General features: G+C 31.3%; 1 protein-coding gene across 1 annotated transcript; it reads right to left on the bottom strand.

Annotated features, from left to right (window-relative positions):
• Positions 1–15,620: 15,620 nt before the first annotated feature.
• Positions 15,621–18,611, bottom strand: LOC109148167 (annexin D4). Its single transcript, XM_019296003.1, has 6 exons — positions 18,492–18,611; positions 18,195–18,367; positions 16,950–17,165; positions 16,586–16,810; positions 16,085–16,156; positions 15,621–16,002 (listed from the first exon to the last, which is right to left on the bottom strand). Exons 1-6 carry the CDS (start codon positions 18,586–18,588, stop codon positions 15,793–15,795), a joined length of 993 nt encoding a protein of 330 aa, XP_019151548.1. The 5' UTR covers positions 18,589–18,611; the 3' UTR covers positions 15,621–15,792.
• Positions 18,612–19,061: the final 450 nt, after the last annotated feature.

The following is a 19,061-nucleotide window of genomic DNA, read 5'->3' as shown; positions in this document are numbered from 1 at the left end:
GTGGGCCTAAAAACCAATATGAAATATGTGAGAAAAGCTCATGGAAGTTTGAAAGTGCTTTTTATCGAAATATGTAATTCCAGTAAAAAAAAAAAAAACTTTTTTCCTTTTTTTATGTAACGTATTGTCGTATTGAAAGAATTTTATAAAGAGTAACGCTAGATTCATTTTTGCTTTTTTTTTTTTTTTCTTAAAAGGTTAAATTTCTAACTTTATATTTTCGTTTTTTCTTTAATGTAGCTGAATGCCTGAATGACGGTAAATATAATAGATTTTTAACTTGAGAAAATGTAGATTAGAGTTAAATTGTCGTTTTTTGAAAAAAAAAATGATAAATCACAATAGTTGAACTCAAAATAATCGAATATCAAAATTGATACTTCTCTTATTCTATTTTACATGCCTTACTATTTTCTTTTGTTAGTAATAATTTCTTATAATTATTAATTTTAAGTTGTATACGTATTATATCCCAAAAATATAAAAAATGAAAAGCAAGGGTTCTAAGAAAATAAATAAAATGTTTTAAGAGATGATCTTTTGTGAGATCGGATCTTAATTCTTGAGAACATATTGGATGTAATAAAGGTGAGTATATATTTGTAATATTTTTCTCATCATTCAAAAAATAAAAATGAAAATATACTTATTATTAATTAAATACAAGTGAAACCAATTACATATTGTGAAGATAAAATAACGAGGGAATGTAACATTAATTTTTGAAAAATCACATTTTTTTAAGTGATGTCAAACACAAATATGGCATTTATTTCAAAACAAATAGATTATAAAATGATTTTAAATGAGTATATGTTAAAAAATATAATATGACATAAAATGTGGCGGTGGAGGTATAGTTGGTTAATGCTATATGTCCTTATATTTATCACTCATAACAAAATCGCTCTCTAATGTGACAAGCTTTAATATGTTGATGTTCGCACGAGTTTAACTCAATAGTTCAGTAGACAGTATTTGAAAGAAGAGTTCAATGTTTGAATTTTGGCAGACTGTGTGGGGATTATGTCTAAAATGGACAGATCGCTTGTGCGCACCAGCATTTGGTCTTGTCTGCTGAGTCATTAAGTTACCGTGATTTACATCCTCCCAAATGTTCTGTCAGGTCGAATAGTGGAGAGCCCTTGGAGTGGGGATTCAACCTTGGGAGAAACTTTAACAGAGCATTTGGTTGGAGGGAATTTAAATTCCATTCCCACTTAATTCTCACCTAATTGCAATTCTATCATTTTCATGGAATTAAAATCTCATGCGCTCCTTTGGGATTTTAATTCCATGGATTTTAGGAAGAAAAAAATATAATGATGAGACAAAATTACATTCTCATTTTTTAATCTAAAATTGATGCCTGACAACAACAATGTGCATTTTGGACTTTATACTACTTATTTCCATTCAATTTTCATCTATACCAAACATTAGAATTGAAATTTCCAATAATTTTATTCCTGTAAACCAAACACTGAAATTTAAATTCTCACTTTATTCACAATAATTCATCTCCTATAGAATTGCAATTTCTTTCCCACGTAATTTTCTCCCGCCAACAAAACGCCCCGTAATATGTTGACATTTGGAAAAAAAAAAAAAAAAAAAAAAAAACTTATTAAAAATTACCATGCAGTAATTTTTGGTGTGAGTAATAAATTTAGGAGAAGTTAGCATTTTCCGTTACAGTTACGTAAAGGCTTTGAAATGTGTATAGTGATGTTTATTAGTGGCTAACAAGTGTCGGTTAAATAGCTGAGCTGTCAAATTTGTCAAATTTATTTACAGACCCTTCCCAAGTGTTTTTCGTGGCTCATAACTGCCGCTTCAATTGTTGAGGTGTCATATACTATGTCAATTTTATGTATAAACCCTTCAACTTTGCCTTTATTACATTTCCATCCACCTTAACTTTTTTATACTTGGAAAGTGTGCGATTTGCTCGATTCTTTAAAGCAAGCATTGATTAATCAAGCAATTCTTGCTATAAATTAATTAATCAATATCTTACATGTTTAGAAAGAATATATTTGTAGTTTGTACAATTGCTTTAAATTAAATTTAATTAAATTATTAGTTAGTCATAAATAACTCGGAATTAATTCTAAATTATTCGTTCGTAAGTTTTGCTAAGGGAATTAAATAGATTTTTTTTTTCATTTTTGTTCCATGTAACTGATGTATTCATTTAGACAATTTATGATCTAGTTGTATTAATATACACAACATTTGTCATTTTCCTCGATTATATTTATATATTCCATTTTCCTCGATTATATTTATATATCATTTTTCTCGACATTTGACCCTATATGTTGAGCCATTAAGTCACCGTAATTTACATCTTTCCAAATGCTCTGTCGGGCTGAGATGTAGGGGTTTTGAAGTTTGATAGGAAATAAATTTTATAAATTACAATATGACATTAACATGTTGTATAGTCATATTACACTATCTTACTAAAGCCACTCTCTAACGTGTAATAGGGTGGTTTGTTTTTTTGTTTTTTTTTTGTTTTTGTTTTTGTTTTTGTTTTTTTGTTTTTTTGTTTTTTTGTTTTTTTTTTTTTTTACAATTGATTATTGCATAAACACTTTATTAACTTGTAATAGAATTAGCCAACGTAAGACAACTAATAAAATTAAATATGCATTAAAAAAAAAAAATTATAGATGAATAGATACTCAGTGCCGGATCCAGAAAATCATCTGAGTGGGGGTGAATATTAAATGACGTTAGAAATGTCAATGACAAAATATCAAACAACCATAATATGGTTAAAATACAAAATACATTATAAATTACAATATACTTATGAGAAAATATGAAACATTATCAATTAGATAAAATAATTTGAATAATATATTCATAAATACTTTAAATTTTAATCTATTTTAGTTAGACCGATTTTTCTAAACTAATTCGAATACAAATACTACATTAATTAAATAATTTATAAAAACTAGACTAAAATAGCATTTAATTTGTTAATTAAATGATTCATAAAAAGTAGACTAAAAATATTTAATTTATCTTGTGAAAAAATGAAAGAGAGAAGATAATTAAAAGTGTTGCTAATGAGATTTGAACCCATAACATAAGCCTTTTATAACATAAAATTTAAAATTCAACCAACTAAGCTACTCAAACTACTAATATTTTCAACATAAATATAGATTTTAGGGAAAATGGAACTTTTTCCCCCTGTGTTATATACTTATAGCACTTTTTCCCCCTATATTATTTAAGTGGCAATTTTCCCCCCTAATATATTAAATGGACATATTTACCCTTAAAATAAATATTTCCTTTATTTTACTTCTCCAACAAATTATAACCACAATTTGAAAAAATAAAATACATTAATTGTTGAATTTAGAATACTTTAAAAATAAAAAAAATAAAATTTTAAAATAATGTTTGAACCAACAGTTCAAATTGGATCCGAAATTGTGAAACAACGATTCAAAATAAAAACCAAATCGCGATTATATATACTTATATGTGAGAGTCAATATAAATGCGAAAAAAACATACACTATTTGCAAATATTATAATTCTAATTTTAAGCTATTGCTAGTAGTTGTTCCGATTTGAACCTCTGGTTCACGGTTCAGAATCTATTTTTTTCCACTTCACAATTTTAATAAACGGAAACCCAAATATTGGGTTATGTTATGAATCATAACCGATTTTTTTTTTATTTGATTGCTATAGTGTTCGGTTCAGTTCGAACCGAACCGTGGCCATCCCTACGTATAAACAATAATTTGTTGAACAAGAGAAATAAATAAAATATGTATTTAAGGGTAAAAATGTCTATTTAATATTATCAGGGGGAAAAACCGCCACTTTTATAATAATTGAGGGGGCAAATGTGGATGCATGAATAACTCAGGGGGAAAAAGTACTATAAGCATATAACATAGGGGGAAAAAGTGCCATTTTCCCTAGATTTTATATAATATTTCATGCTATCAGTTGCACCCGCTGCCCCGCACTGAGTCCGCCCCTGCAGATACTATAATGTAATAGAGTTAGTAGTTTTCAAAGAAAAGAAGAAAATTATAGATAATCTCATGTTAGTAAAATATATATATATATATATATATATATATATATATATATATATATATATATATATATTTATATATATTAAGGGTGATTTTAATAACAAAAATAAAAATTAAAAAAATAAAATAAAATTGATGTATCTAAATACTGAGTATACATGTTTGTTTAATGGGTAAAGCAATAAAGCATTAAAGGATGGAACCATAACCGTTCAAATTACACATGGATAGGCATATATCAATGTCTTGCATCTTTTGGGCAATTTGTGTGATTATTCAAAAAATGAAGGACAAAATTTAAAAGTTGGAAGTTAAATCGGGTTGGAGCGGGTATGGCGGGAGATGGTCGTTTTCATGGGGTCCCAAAACCGAATTCAATGATTTGTGACCACAAAAGAGATTTACTAATTACACTATTTAGCATGGGCGCATAATACCCTATTCTTCGAGGATTAGGGTATTCAAAGCATATAAGGATGTTTTATGTAACCTACTAGAGCGTTGATTTTATAAATATAAGGTTTCAAGTTTTAAATATAAAGTTTCAAATTTTACTCGTAGAGGAGATGCGTTTAACATTCCATTTTTAATGGGAGCGGCATATGAACCTTTTTTGTTTGATCTCGTCAACTATGATTTTATGTGATAAGGAGTGACAGTTTGTGAGTGGTAAAAGTAAGGGTGTCTATAAGAATATTTACGAAGCCTATTTATAAATTATAATACATTGTTTTTTAAAATATTTTATTTATGCTCAAAACATTATTTTCCGATTATAAACGTAGCATACGTCTACTAAGTATTCACATACTTCTTTGTCATTTAATATTTTAATTATTAGAAAAAAACATGTAAGGTATTTTATGGGCGACGTGTAGCACGCCACCAATTAAACTCCTTTGTAGAAATCACACAATGCATCTTTTTTTCTCACTCTCTCTCCAAATGTTTCATATTGGAATTGACGTTAGAGCAAACCCATTGGTTTGTTTTTTTTCTTTGAGGTTTTGTTAAACATAGCATAGCCAACAATGATGGAGAGTGAGTGAGAGGGAAAGAGAGAGAAAAGAGAAATTGACCTGACGCACCTAGAGGTGGCATTTCAGAATTGACGCACCTAAAGTGTTGAAACCAAATGGTTTCATTTTTTCAAAATCGAAAAAACCTAATTCAAATCGCAATGCCCACCTCTAGACACATCAATGGATGTGCACATTTTGGGAATGCAACTTTTTTGTTGTTGTTGTTGTTTTTTTTTTCCCTTAAACTCTCAAAATTGTGTCCAAACCCCTCTCTTGTAGAAAACGCCACCCCCTTTCTCTCATCTCTCTTTCACTTGGAAAATAAACTTGTGAAAAATGACTTTAAAAAAAAAAAAACAAACAATAGTGATGCTCTTAGGTGCAAGCATATTCTACATTAATTCTTTCCCAAGTCAATTTTTATTTGAGTTAAGTTCCTTCGCCATTTATTACTCAAATTGTTAGAGTTTTATTGCACTTCATTTGTAAATTTTACTCCTAACATCCACTTTAGCGTTACTTTTTTGTTTTGTTAGTGTGGTTGATCAATTCATAAATAATCAAATAAATATAAATAATTTCATTACCAATTTCAGAACGCAGAAGGTACACATTAGGAACTAAATTTGAGTATGAATTTTTCTTTTGCTTTGTGATGCTCAAATTTAGCTTAAACTTTTGTTTTAGTTCTTTGACTATTACAATTTTATATTTTCATTTTTGATTATCAAATTCAAAAACCGACTAGACTTAATTATCATCCATTAAACAAAATGTCTCATCTAGTATTAAAATTTAAAATGTATCAACTTTTATCTTTCATTTTCAATAATTTAATTGATAATTACAAGTGAAAAACACAACTATTGAAAGATCAAAATTAGAATTACATTAGGAAAAATTCATTTACACATATTACTTTATTTGTAAGATTCAAATATAAAATTTGAGGAGACTTAAAAAAGGAAACAATCCTTTTATTTAATTCATGGATAGTTGGAGCAATAATGTGTGGTCTAGGCGTCATAGCACATTAATACAGACCGAATTTGGGCCGCTAATTTCATAGACGTTAAGAATGAGTAAATTAAATTAAATTAAATTTATTACCAAAATAAACAGATAGCATTGAGTAAGGTTGTCAAGTCCACCAAGGAACAATTTGCAATTTCCTACTATATCAACACTTACCATATTCTTTGTGGAGTTTTCAGTTTTGTCCACAAAAATCAAAATAAAAATTTTCCCAATTTTGATCACATCATATTTGTTGAACGCACCAAACATTTATTGAATGCTATGTTTGGCATTTTTAATGGAGATAGCGATATGATGATGCGATTCGAACTAAAAAGTGTAACTACTCATTATTGTACTATACTCAATTCGATGTTATTATGGGGTTAGTTTAGAAACTCCACAAATAATTTCTTGAAAGTTATTTTCCACACTTTTTAATGTTTGACCAAGTCAAAAAAAAAAAAAAAAAAAAGAATTCTCATCATAAGAAAAAAAATATTCATTTTGATGAAAAATGGCTTTCAAAAATTTTATTTGGAAGAAACTTTTCAAATCTCTCACACACTCGACTTTCTCTTTTTACCTATTTCTTATTGGTGCCAAATGATTAGAATAATCTGTCACCTATCTAGTTACTTATTCGACTGGACAAACAATTGTTATATCGTGCACCAGGGCGCACAATGCATTGTGCACTCTAAAAATTTCATGTTTCGTATGTACATAATTGTATAGTATAATACACATAAACTCTTAACATAATACACATAATTTTTACATAATATATAATAACATAAACTTTTAATATAATACACATGAACTCTTAATATAATACACATAAACTCTTAAAGTAATATACATAAACTCTTAACGTAATACACATAAACCATCAACATGATCAAGGACGGAGCCAGTGGGGGGGGGGGGGGGGGGGGGGGGGCAGCTGCCCCCCTCACCCCATCCCCACCCTATATATAACATTTGTATGTATATATGTATATATAGTACACGTTTCAGTATTAGTATAAAAAATAGATAAATGTTAATAAGAAGTGAGTTAGATTAGTTAACAAAGCATGTGTTTAGTTATAATGAATGAAAGTCATGGGTTCAAATCTTAGCAATAATACATTTTCACAATTTTTTTTTTTTTTTTTTTTGCTTCAACACAATCACGTTTTTAATAGTTTTTTTTTTTTATTTAACACACACACACACACACACACATTCTTTTATATTAATAATTAGATGTGTAATTTATTCAAATTATTTTATCAAATTAATTATGTTTCATATTTTGTTATGAATATTTTTATAAAGTTTCGATGAGTTTTATTTTTTGTTTATATCCAACAATATTTATACCTATATTTCTTAGATTTTTTTTTTTTTTACAAATTATCTCTTTTGTTTTAACATTTCGCCTTCACTGGAAAAAATTTCTGGATCTGTCCCTGCTTCTTCGCCCCCTCTTAATGAAATTTCTGGCTCAGTCTGTGAACATAATACACATAAACTCTTAGGGCGCACAATGCATTGTGCACTCTGTGCACGGTATAATTTGCCATGAACAAAGGTGGTGTAATTAAAAATTGATTTGAGTGGGTTGAGCTAAATAATAAAAATTTAGTCCTAGCCTGTCCCACAACAATAATTATTCCATGGACAATAGTCCACACATTTATGTAAATTATAAATAAAAAGTACATTTTTTATATATTAAAAGTACATTATTTGTATACATAAAATATACTCCGTATTATTTAAAAATACATGATATTTATATATTATCAAATAATATATTTTTAATATATTAAAAAAATTATATTGTATTCATGATTTGGACCATGGTCCATACAATAATTTGCCGTCCCACAACCTAATTTTTATAAAGTTACTTTTTTGTATTTATTTTTTAAATTTCTTTAGCTCGTTTGATTCAAGATGTACTAGTCCAAATAACACAATTCTAGGCATTGCCTGGCCCATAGTCCCAAAAAAATCCAAATAAAGTTTTCTTTTTCAATTCATTAGTTCGTTCATATTGGATGGAACCAAACAATAAAATATGGGCTTGGCAAGCCCATAGCCTATTCTTCCAGCAATTATACTGTTGGACCGCGATGTAAAAACAGCGCCGTTTCTTTAAGTAAAAAAATAACAGTCGTTATAACTTAACGGAGCACGTATTTTTGATGTGTTAATTACCAAATAAAATTATAGTGTATTTAAACTGACATTGCCTCACATATTATTTTTATATTATAAAATGAAACTGCAATTGAATTGAAATGAAACTGTAGTTGTGCTGAAATGAAACTGCAGTGTATACAAAATGAAACTGAATAACAATTTCACATATTTGAGTGTATATTATCCAGCGAAACTGTAGTTATATCAAAATGATATTGTAGTTGTGTTGAAATGAAACAGCAGTGTATATAAAATGAAACTGAATAACATTTCACATATTTAAATGTATATTGTGCAATGAAACTGTAGTTATATCATATCGGAATGGTAATGTAGTTATATTGTAATGAAACTATAGTGTATATAGAATGAAACTGAATAACAGTTTCACATATTTTGACACCGTTTTTATGCCACCACAACACAGTATAATTTGCCCTATTTTTCTTAAATATTAAGTTTTTTAATTCATTTGGGTTAGAACAGGTTGGGCCAGCCTGACCCATACCCAAAATTTGAAATTTAAGTTTTTTTTTTTTTTTTTAATTTCATTAGTTTGGACTTCTAAGAAGTGGCCTGCTGGGAATTGCCACTTGTGGAAATCGAATTTGAATTATATCTCGAAATTCTCCCCCACAAAAAGAGCTCATTTACCATCTAGTTACTACCCCGGATTATTAGTTCAGACTTTAGAGTTATAGTTTTTGTCAATTTATGTATCTGTTTTATTATACTGAGTTACAACTTAAAAGTATTTACTTTTTTTTTTATTATGGTTATTGTTAATTTTTACAAATAAATAATTATATAAGTTTTAATTTAAATAAAATCATAATATAAATCAAAGCAAAAGAGTTTATTAGTTAGGTTAGAACATATAACTTTACTGTACTATGTACTACACTTATTTATATCATTATTAAAATAATTAATATTTTATAAGAAATAATTTTGTAATAGATTGTGATTTAAGGAGTTGACTTTGTAACTTTAAGGGACAACGAGGCACGAAGTATTTAAGGGATTTAAGGAGTTAACTTTGTAACTTTAGACTTAGATTTCACTTTTCAATTCTAGCTACAACTCTGTACATACTTCAATTCTATAGAGAGAAAGATACTCTAGGGTTTGAAGGCAAATTGACAACTTACTTTTGATCTTGGAGCTCTACCCTTGCTTGATTGAAGAACTTGATTGATTGATTGTAATTTGTGATTGCATGAGCTAAGTAATCTCCTGCATTTTCTCTGTTTCTTACTTCATCATTTATCTTCAATTAGCTCAATTGTGATTGTGATTCAATGAACATCATGTGTGGCTAGAATCCTTAGGGAATTGGATTAGAACTTACTTGCTATGGTGCTAGTTTGATTATAATTGCACTTAGGAAATATATATGTGTTAGTTGATTTGGATTCTTGATGGAAGTGGAGTTTTGTATTGACTTCCATGTGGTTAGGGCCCAACTACATGGGAGATCTAGGAGTTAGTATAGTTTCCAAGAGATTGGGACTATACTAGAGCCTTAATCTACTTGTATTTTCCACCTTTGCTCCAGAAGGATGAATCTCTAAAGGAGATGTAGCAAGGTGTTTGATGAAATGTCTCATGTTAGTAGCATTGTCATCACTTGGTGAAATTCTACTCCATGATAATCCAAGAGGACCGAAATGGCATTGTCAATAGCAAACATCTCTCTTGAATCCCTATTAGCACATGTTGTATTACTTACCTAGGACATTGTATAGCACCTAAGCAAGGAAGGACTAATTTAAGTCCCACTCCATTTCATTGATTTCTAGTAATTGCTCTCTAGTCTGTTTCTCTTACACTCTCGTTACTTGCTACACACACCAAATCTCTTGCATACACTTATACCTAGCTTTTTGTAAGTTTGTGGCTCGCTTGTGTTCAACCACACGTCACTCGCTCCAAATTTGTTATCCTTTGAGAATGACAATCTTGGGAAATTCATCTTTTCCGCACTTCTTTCCACCCACACATACTATGATTCATCAAAATGGCGTCGTTGCCAGCGATAATAATTAAAAAAAAAGTGTTAGTGAGATGATCATGCATGCAATATCGAGTATACGTAAATTCAATGAGTAAATGAGAGAGAGAGAATTTTTATACTGGTTCGAAGGTGGTGTAATCCTTCTACTCCACTCTACTTCTATCTCTAAGAGAAATTTACTATATCAATCACTTAGATACAATAGTGAACAACCAAGTGCTAGTTCACCAACTCAGCACTTTTACAACATGAGTGCTTATGCACAAAACCTGCACTCCTAATGGTTTTCACAAGCTCCTCTTGTTACTCTTCCCGATATCTACACCCAAGGAGATTTTCAGATCCTGGTCGTAAACAATCAATATTCTCTCAATATTACACCATAGAACGGCAATAGAGATTGAGGTAAACACCAACAAAAGAAATCGTTTTGTTCTGCAAAGTAAGACCCAGAAGCTTAAAACTTTTAAAAAACATAATTTTTTTTTAAACAAAAAAATAATAATTTAAAAACGCGTGTCAAAACCTGAGAAGTATTAACCTGCTAAACAGGTTGATTTGGACTCAATTGAATAATTTTACCAGACTCAAAGTTACGTTGATATATATTCTATATGTCAGTCTCAAAACCTATTTTGAATACAAAAGTATATGTATGTAGTTTTACGAGTTGGAGTGGAATTTACTTAACCTTCACTACTACAAAACACACTTACCACGGCGGTTATTTTTATAAATACATGGCGGTTCTTGAAGTGCCGTGTAAGTGACCGCCTTTGTAAATAAAAACTTTCTACGGCGGTTATTTGAACCGCCGTGTATACTTCTAAAACACGGCGGTTGCTAACTGCCGTCTAATCTCACGATATATGTCGTGTAATCTCAACAATTATATGTATAGACGGTGCTTTTCTTGAGGAACCGCCGTTTATTCATATGTATAGACGGCGGTTGTCTATACATATGAATAGACGGCGGTTTAATGTAAGAACCGCCGTCAATACATATGAATAGACAGCGGTTCAATGTAAGAACCGCCGTCTATACATATGTATAGACGGCGGTTGTCTTGAGGAACCGCCGTCTATACATATATTTTTCACCTTAAAAGAAAATAAAATAAAATTACATTATATAGTTATGTATTTTTTGTTTGAAACTACATCAGGCTCGTTAAGATTGGATGGCTCATAGGGTCACTTGGTTCATCTCACTCAGGACCCTGTAATCCTGTTCCGGTGGTGCCCTGGAATCAGACTTCCCGGGGGCTTAGGGTTCAGGGTGGTTCAAGGCCCTGAGCCTAGGGTGCAGTGTAAGGCCCAAGATCATTTTTATCAACAATTTTCCAACCCACGCTTGGGATGGGAATCAATCCCAGGCCTGCCTTTTTGAAGGCCCATACCGAATACCATCAGACCACAAGGGAGATGGTTAATTATGCTATGTAGGAACATAATATACGTGCATATGTATATAATTAGAAAATACTAGGTTTTCTTGGATTAAGAAACTATTAAGCTTAATGAATAATATTGATTTAGGAAAATTTAATAAAATTACTCGTATGCACATACGGTCCTCGTACAATGCCCAAAAAAAAATGGAGTATCACACCTTTACACGGCGACCGCCGTCTATTAAGTGACGTAAATATATATTAGAAGGCGGTTATTTAAGAACCGCCATCTATTAAGTGACGTAAATATATATTAGAAGGCGGTTATTTAAAACCGTCGTCTATTAAGTGACGTAAATATATATTAGAAGTCGGTTATTTACAACCGCCGTCTATTAAGTGACGTAAATATATATTAGAAGGCGGTTATTTACAACCGTCGTCTATTAAGTGACGTAAATATAAATTAGACGGCGGTTATTTAAGAACCGTCGTCTATTAATTGACGTAAATATATATTAGACGGCGGTTATTTAAAACCGCCGTCTATTCAGTGGCGTAAATATATATTAGAAGACAGTTATTTAAAACCGCCGTCTATTAAGTGACGTAAATATATATTAGAAGGCGGTTATTTACAACCGCCCGTCTATTAAGTGACGTAAATATATATTAGACGGCGGTTATTTAAGAACCGCCGTCTATTAATTGACGTAAATATATATTAGACGGCGGTTTTAATCTATTAAGTGGCATAAATATATATTAGAAGGCGGTTATTTAAAACCGCCGTCTATTAAGTGACGTAAATATATATTAGAAGGCGATTATTTAACAACCGCCGTCTATTAAGTGACGCCGTATATAATAGACGGCGGTTATTTAAAGACCGCCGTCTATTAAGTGTCGTAGTATATAGTAGAAGGCGGTTATTTAAAGACCGCCGTCTATTATGTGCCGTAGTATATAATAGAAGGCGGTTATTTAGAAAACCGACGTCTATTATGTGCCGTAGTATAACAAAATATAATAGAAGGCGGTTATTTAAAAAACCACCTTCTATTAAGCGACGTAGTATATCATTTCTGTAGTAGTGCTTATTCACTAATTTTGTAAAGTATGTTTTCAGGATCTGGATCTTGTGGCTAGTTGAGAGCGTGGCGTAGAACTAGTATCCCGAGTTGTTCATGGTATAATAATGATTTAGATTAGATCTTGAGATTTTGTATAAATGGTTTGTAATTGGATTTGTAGATAAAACATTTGCAGCCTGTGCACTTAGGTTTAGTATGGCCTAAATATGGCATAACACCCATTTTGAGTTTAAAGTTTGAATTCACTTTTGCATTTCAATTCAGTCTTTTAAATAAGAAAATGATGTCTATTTTTGGTATTTCGATTTTGAAAATTGGGAGTGTTACAATGTATCTTGTGCTATGCGTTTCTGTGTCTCATGTTATACAATTTTGTACCTTAAGCGTATGGGTTCTGTACATGAAATAAGGTAAATATAACATGCACTTTTGTGTCCTGTGCTATGCGTTTTTGTGTCTTATGTTATGCGTTTGTGTGTTATGTTATGCAATTTTGTACCTTAAGAATATTGATTCTGTATCTGAACTAAAGTGAATATAAAACATGTAGTGTATGTGTCTTGTGCTATGCGTTTCTATGTCCCATGTTTTGCAATTATGTACCTTAAACATATGAATTCTGTACATGAAATAGATGAGTAGTTGTGTAACACACAACACATTGTGTCTTATTTTACAAATTTGTCTTGTATTATGAAATTATGTGCATATATGACATATATTATCTACATAAATCATATTTGAGAATAAGTAAATATAAAACATATGTATGTGTCTTGTGTTATCAAATTATGTACTTTAAGAGTATTGACTTTGTATCCAGAATAAATTAAAAATTGTATTGAAACATGATAAACGAAAAACTACAGAATCGGTTAAAATTAAAATATCAAAACGATGTCGTTTTGATTCAAAATCCACAATGCTATGTGGATCCTGGTCCACGATATAAACTGCCTATATATGCTTCCTCGGTTTCATTCTTGGATTAGTGTTGTTATTTTTTCTGTTATGATTTATAAAAATAGCTATTGGTAGAAATTGTACCATTTTTCCAAAAAAAAAAAAAAAAAAAAAAAAAAACTCTTGCTTTATGACAACACCAAACTTGTCCTGAATTGATATAGGATTATAGGGTACATGTTGGTCACTTACTCACTTGGTCCTGATCTTCCCTTGGGGACAAAAAATGTTGACCATGAACTACCTTTACTTAATACGTTATATATGAATATCAAATTGTGACCTAGTAAAATCACATAGGTTTAAATCAAAATATTTTAATTTCTATTACTTGGCAGAAAATTTGACTTCAACCATAACCACTTAACCACATCTACTTAATACAATAAGATTGACCTAAATAAAAATCTCCGATTTAATTGATAACTATATTGAGCATCCATCAAAATTCAAAAGTAATAAGACACCATTTAAAAGGACTAACAGCACGTTTGGTTCACGGAATGAATTTGGAGGGAATATGAATGATATTCCACATGGAATGGAATAGGTAAGGAATAGAATATGAATTGTATTCTGTTGTTTGGTTTGCTGAAGGAATAGACTTTAGTAATTGTATTCCAGTGTTTGGTTGGTTAAAGTAATAGAAATGGAATAGGTTTTAAAGACATAAATACCCTTATACATAATAATAATAATAATAATAATAATAATAATAATAATAATAATAATAATAATAATAATGAATATGATTATGATATACTGTTATATATATATATATATATATATATATATATATATATATATATATATATATATATATATATATATATTTATATACATGTATATGTATGTGTGTGTGTGAGAGAGAATAACAATAACAATAATAATAATAATAATAATAATAATAATAATAATAATAATAATAATAATTATTATTATTATTATTATTATTATTATTATTATTATTATTATACAAATACATATTTATTTTTATATGTATTTTCTCACTTATCCCACATCGGTTGGAGAAGTAAGGAATAGAGCCTTGATGCTCCTATAAAAGGAGTCTTAAGGCTCCATAATTTCAATTGCAATGCTCATCCGCTAGGCAAGCTTGCAATGCCCATCCGCTAGGCAAGCTTGCAATGCCCATCCGCTAGGCAAGCTTGCAATGCCCATCCGCTAGGCATGCAGATGAGCAGACTACTTAATTTAGGAGCCAAGACTCCATAATTAAGGAGTCTTATACAGTTATTTTTTTTATTTTTTTATTTTACATATATTTACATATATATATATATATATATATATATATATATATATATATAAAATAAACTGTCACGGCCGGTGTTTTGAGAAATTACTTTTTTTTTCTCAAAATGCCAATTACAAACGCTACAAAATGTGTGTGTGTGTATATACAATTTATTTAAATATATATATATATATATATATATATATATATATATATATATATATATATATATATATAGATTGATGGATAAAAATTATAATTAATTAAATATATACATTTATTTAATACACTATATTTATTAAATATATATAAATATTATATAATGTGCAAAGGGTATTTTTGGTATTTGTGATATAAAAGCTATTCCCAAGGGCATGGGAATAGCTAATACCAAGGCCCCCCTAGGAATGACTATTCCCCTTGCGAAGGTAATAGCTCATTCCTAGGCATGCTATTCCCATGACAAAATGATCCAACCAAACGATGGAATAGGTCTATTCCAAGGAATGCTATTTCATTCCTGACCTATTCCATGAACCAAACGTGCCATAATAGTAAAGTAGTAATAATAGCTCAATAACTCATCAATATTATTTATTATTTAATCATCATTAAATTGAAAGTACAGAAATCATACAAAAGCCGCAAATTAAAGTAGGAAGGTGGATTATCAGGGAAAAGAAAAAGCATATATGGAGGAAATCAATCAGATCCAGTAATGGCCAAACTCAAATCAACTCAAAATGTTCATTCCGACTTTGCAACTAAAGTGAGCAGCAGTTCCTTATAGCTGCCATTGGCAACTTCTCCAATCCTGTCCGACAGAGCAACTCCGTACTTGGTCTTAAATTCTTGTTTGATGTGTTTCATGTCCTCATCTGCTCGGGTAACAATCACCCGAGTCACCGAATCTCTAGCCGCCTCGTCCACCCCCAGTCTCAACGACGCATCCAAAATCTGTATATAAAAATCTGATAGTGAGACTACACGTTTATATATATTTCATATATTATATGTTCGACAGTTGTATCTATCTCACCTTGCTGAAATACAGTTGTGGCATGCAAAGGCATTGCACGGTTTGCTTCAAAAGCAAGTGAGCATGAAGATCCTGCAGACAGTGAGACAGAGGAATGATGAAGCAAGTGCAAACGTTGTTGGTTTTGTGTGTTTGTTTGTTTGTTTGTTTAATCAATGTTGTCATGTTGAAGTTGTGTGTTATGATCACTGTTGCAAAAGTCGGTTAAGGCGGCTGCCTAGGTGCCCTTAGACTGAGGAGATTTTACCCTTAGGCGGATATTAGTCGGTCTGCTGACAAGGTAGTTTAGACGCTGGAGTCTGCGAATTCGGCGCCTGGGTTAGCCAACTAGGAGCCCGAGTCGGTCAACTCGGCCCCCAACTTGGCCTAGTTTTTTATTTTTTTTATTTTTTTTTAGGTGTGCAATGTGTACACTGATGTTTTTTTCTTACTATTATCACTGGCCCGCCTAGGCGGCGCCCGACTAGGGCCTAACACTTTCTACAACATTGGTTATGGTACCTCATCCAAGAATTTGCCAGTGATTTCCTTGTAATGTTTGTACAGTGCCAAGAGATGCAACTTGCTTCTTGTTGACAGTATTCTCACAATCTCCTCATCATCAACAAGATTCTTGTTACCAGCATGTTTTATGGCATTAGCCAGCACCTTAGCCTCAGACTTCGCGACGTCTTCGTGTACCTTTGGTCCCTCGTAGCGATACGAGCTCACAAGTGCAACCAGAAGCTGTTAATGCATAAACCAGAACTGATTAATTGTTACCAAAACACAAATCAATCCCAAACCAGAACTGAAATTGACACACACAAACCTAGTACTAGTACTAGTACTAAACAATGTCTGTGTCAGATCAGACAATTAATACCTTTCTTTCAGGGGTTTGGATGTGGAAGGCTATATCTTCCTCAATAGAGTGATCAAACAGGGAATGATAGGCTCTTCTGGCTCCCAAGAGCTCCTCGGACGGCCTAGTGCAGGCCGTCTCTATAAGCAAATCGAATTGAGGTTCTTTCAGCAATGCTTCCTTGAATAAGCGTGCATCGCGTTCCCAGGGATGCATCATGTATAGCACCACTGCATCCTGAAATCATCAATCAATAACATAACTAACAAGAAACACAGGCAGACAAAGTACTAAGTCAAAAGCTAAGATGGTCTTGTTTACTAAGGATCCAACATTATTAGTGTGCAGTGGTTTGATTTGCAGAAATTTACTGCCAAATTTGATGCATATGCTGATAGAAGAAATGCCCTGAACTCAATGCACAAGATGATGACTAGTGGTAACATGTTTCGATTTCTGCAACTGCAAGAAAAATCTTTGTATCCTAATCTAGCTGAAACTTATGAATTCACATTTTGTTAGGGTAAGCACTTCCCACTACACCAAAAGCTATAGCTTATAGCAAATGCCTAATTTTATTTTCTTATACCTCCACACATTTCCAAAAGCCAGGGTGCTAGACTTGCCATTTATGGCCTCCGGCCAACAATCCCTCTAGTTACATGGTACTGGATTCACTGTTGCAAAAATTAACTTACACGATCGCCTAGACACCCCTAAACTGTGGCGATTTTCCCCCTAGGCGGCCGTCTAAGTGCCTAACTCGACTGAGTCGGCCACCTAGGCGCCTAAGTTGGTTGAGTTGGCGGCGAACTCGGCCGACTCGACCTTGTTATTTTTTTTCATTTTATATATATACTAGTATTTTTTATGCGCGATGGCGCAAAAAACATGTGCTAAATATTAATAATTTATATTAAAATTTTAAATTTATTTAGATTTTAGATATTTAAATGATTGTAAATAATAATAATAACAATAATAATAATACATTTTTAAAATTTTGATATTTATGTTTTAAGAGATAACTAACATATAACTTCAATATATAATGTGTATATATTATTATTATTATTATTATTATTATTATTATTATTATTATTATTATTATTATTATTATTGAAGGATATAAGAAAATATATGGTCGCCTAAAACTTGCAGATCAGACATAACAACTACGGAATTCACATTCTGGCATAAGAACAAACAACTTGTGGGCTAGATTTACGCACAACCTTAAATTTTTTAAGCTAGAAAACCCAGTACCTTGAGACGCAAGAACTCTTGTCGGAGTTGAAGGACATGATGATCATCCCACCTCTCGAACTGCCTTTCATCATCCCTGAAGAATTGATGAGTGCTCTTCCTGTAGGATTGCCTGTGCTTCGGATTCCATTTCGCCAGCACCGACACAAACGCCTTCTCATCCACACCCAGCCCTGAAACACCACAGACAAGTAGACAACCTCGGATTATAAACAATGATACAATTTTCCATTCTCAAAGGAACAACCTCGGATCATAATCGAGGATGATAAGCTTAGAAAAGAAAACGAAATCCACCTGAGAAAGCTTTTGTGAGAATTTTATGGTCATCTGAGACAGCCATTTTTGAACTGTTGGCGGAGTTTAGAGTGGGGGCAGTCATAGATACAGACATATATGGCTGTCGGGAATGCCTTTGTGGGGAGAGACATTCAAAGCCCCGCTATATTTATACAATCATGCTAAGGGTATTCCCGTCATTTGACTCGCTATAATTAACAACACCGTTTTTTTAAAACGATGGAATGACTGTAATAGCCCTATGGAAACCGAAACTGACACCTGCGTCCTCTTTCAATGAATTTAATGAAGTTCGGTGTATATAATTTCTTTTTTTTTTTTTTCTTCCTTAATGAACTGGAAAAAGGGAATGTTTAATTAAATGAAAATTATGCCAGTTTATGTTTATAAGTAATATATGCTTTTCATTTTTCATTATTTATAATTAATTCTCTTTTTGAAACCGTAATTAATGATGATATTGTATGTAACATATTGTAATTATATCTAACATTGTTCTTTTTTTCCTTTTTATTTTATAACCCAGGTTTTCTATCCCATGAAAAATTGAAAATTATCATGTGTGGA

The sequence above is a fragment of the Ipomoea nil genome, unplaced genomic scaffold (genome assembly GCF_001879475.1).
Source record: "Ipomoea nil cultivar Tokyo-kokei standard unplaced genomic scaffold, Asagao_1.1 scaffold0268, whole genome shotgun sequence".
NCBI lineage: Eukaryota > Viridiplantae > Streptophyta > Magnoliopsida > Solanales > Convolvulaceae > Ipomoea > Ipomoea nil.
This window is presented reverse-complemented; position numbering and strand designations above follow the sequence as displayed.

What these genes read in the sequence shown, in the direction of transcription:
- LOC109148167 (XM_019296003.1), bottom strand. Translation starts at nt 18,588, where the DNA reads ATGTCTGTATCTATGACTGCCCCCACTCTAAACTCCGCCAACAGTTCA. An exon ending in AAGAGTTCTTGCGTCTCAAG is followed by an intron (nt 17,166 to 18,194) that starts GTACTGGGTTTT and finishes TGATGATTTCAG; the next exon opens with GATGCAGTGGTGCTATACAT. An exon ending in CACAACTGTATTTCAGCAAG is followed by an intron (nt 16,003 to 16,084) that starts GTGAGATAGATA and finishes TTTTATATACAG; the next exon opens with ATTTTGGATGCGTCGTTGAG.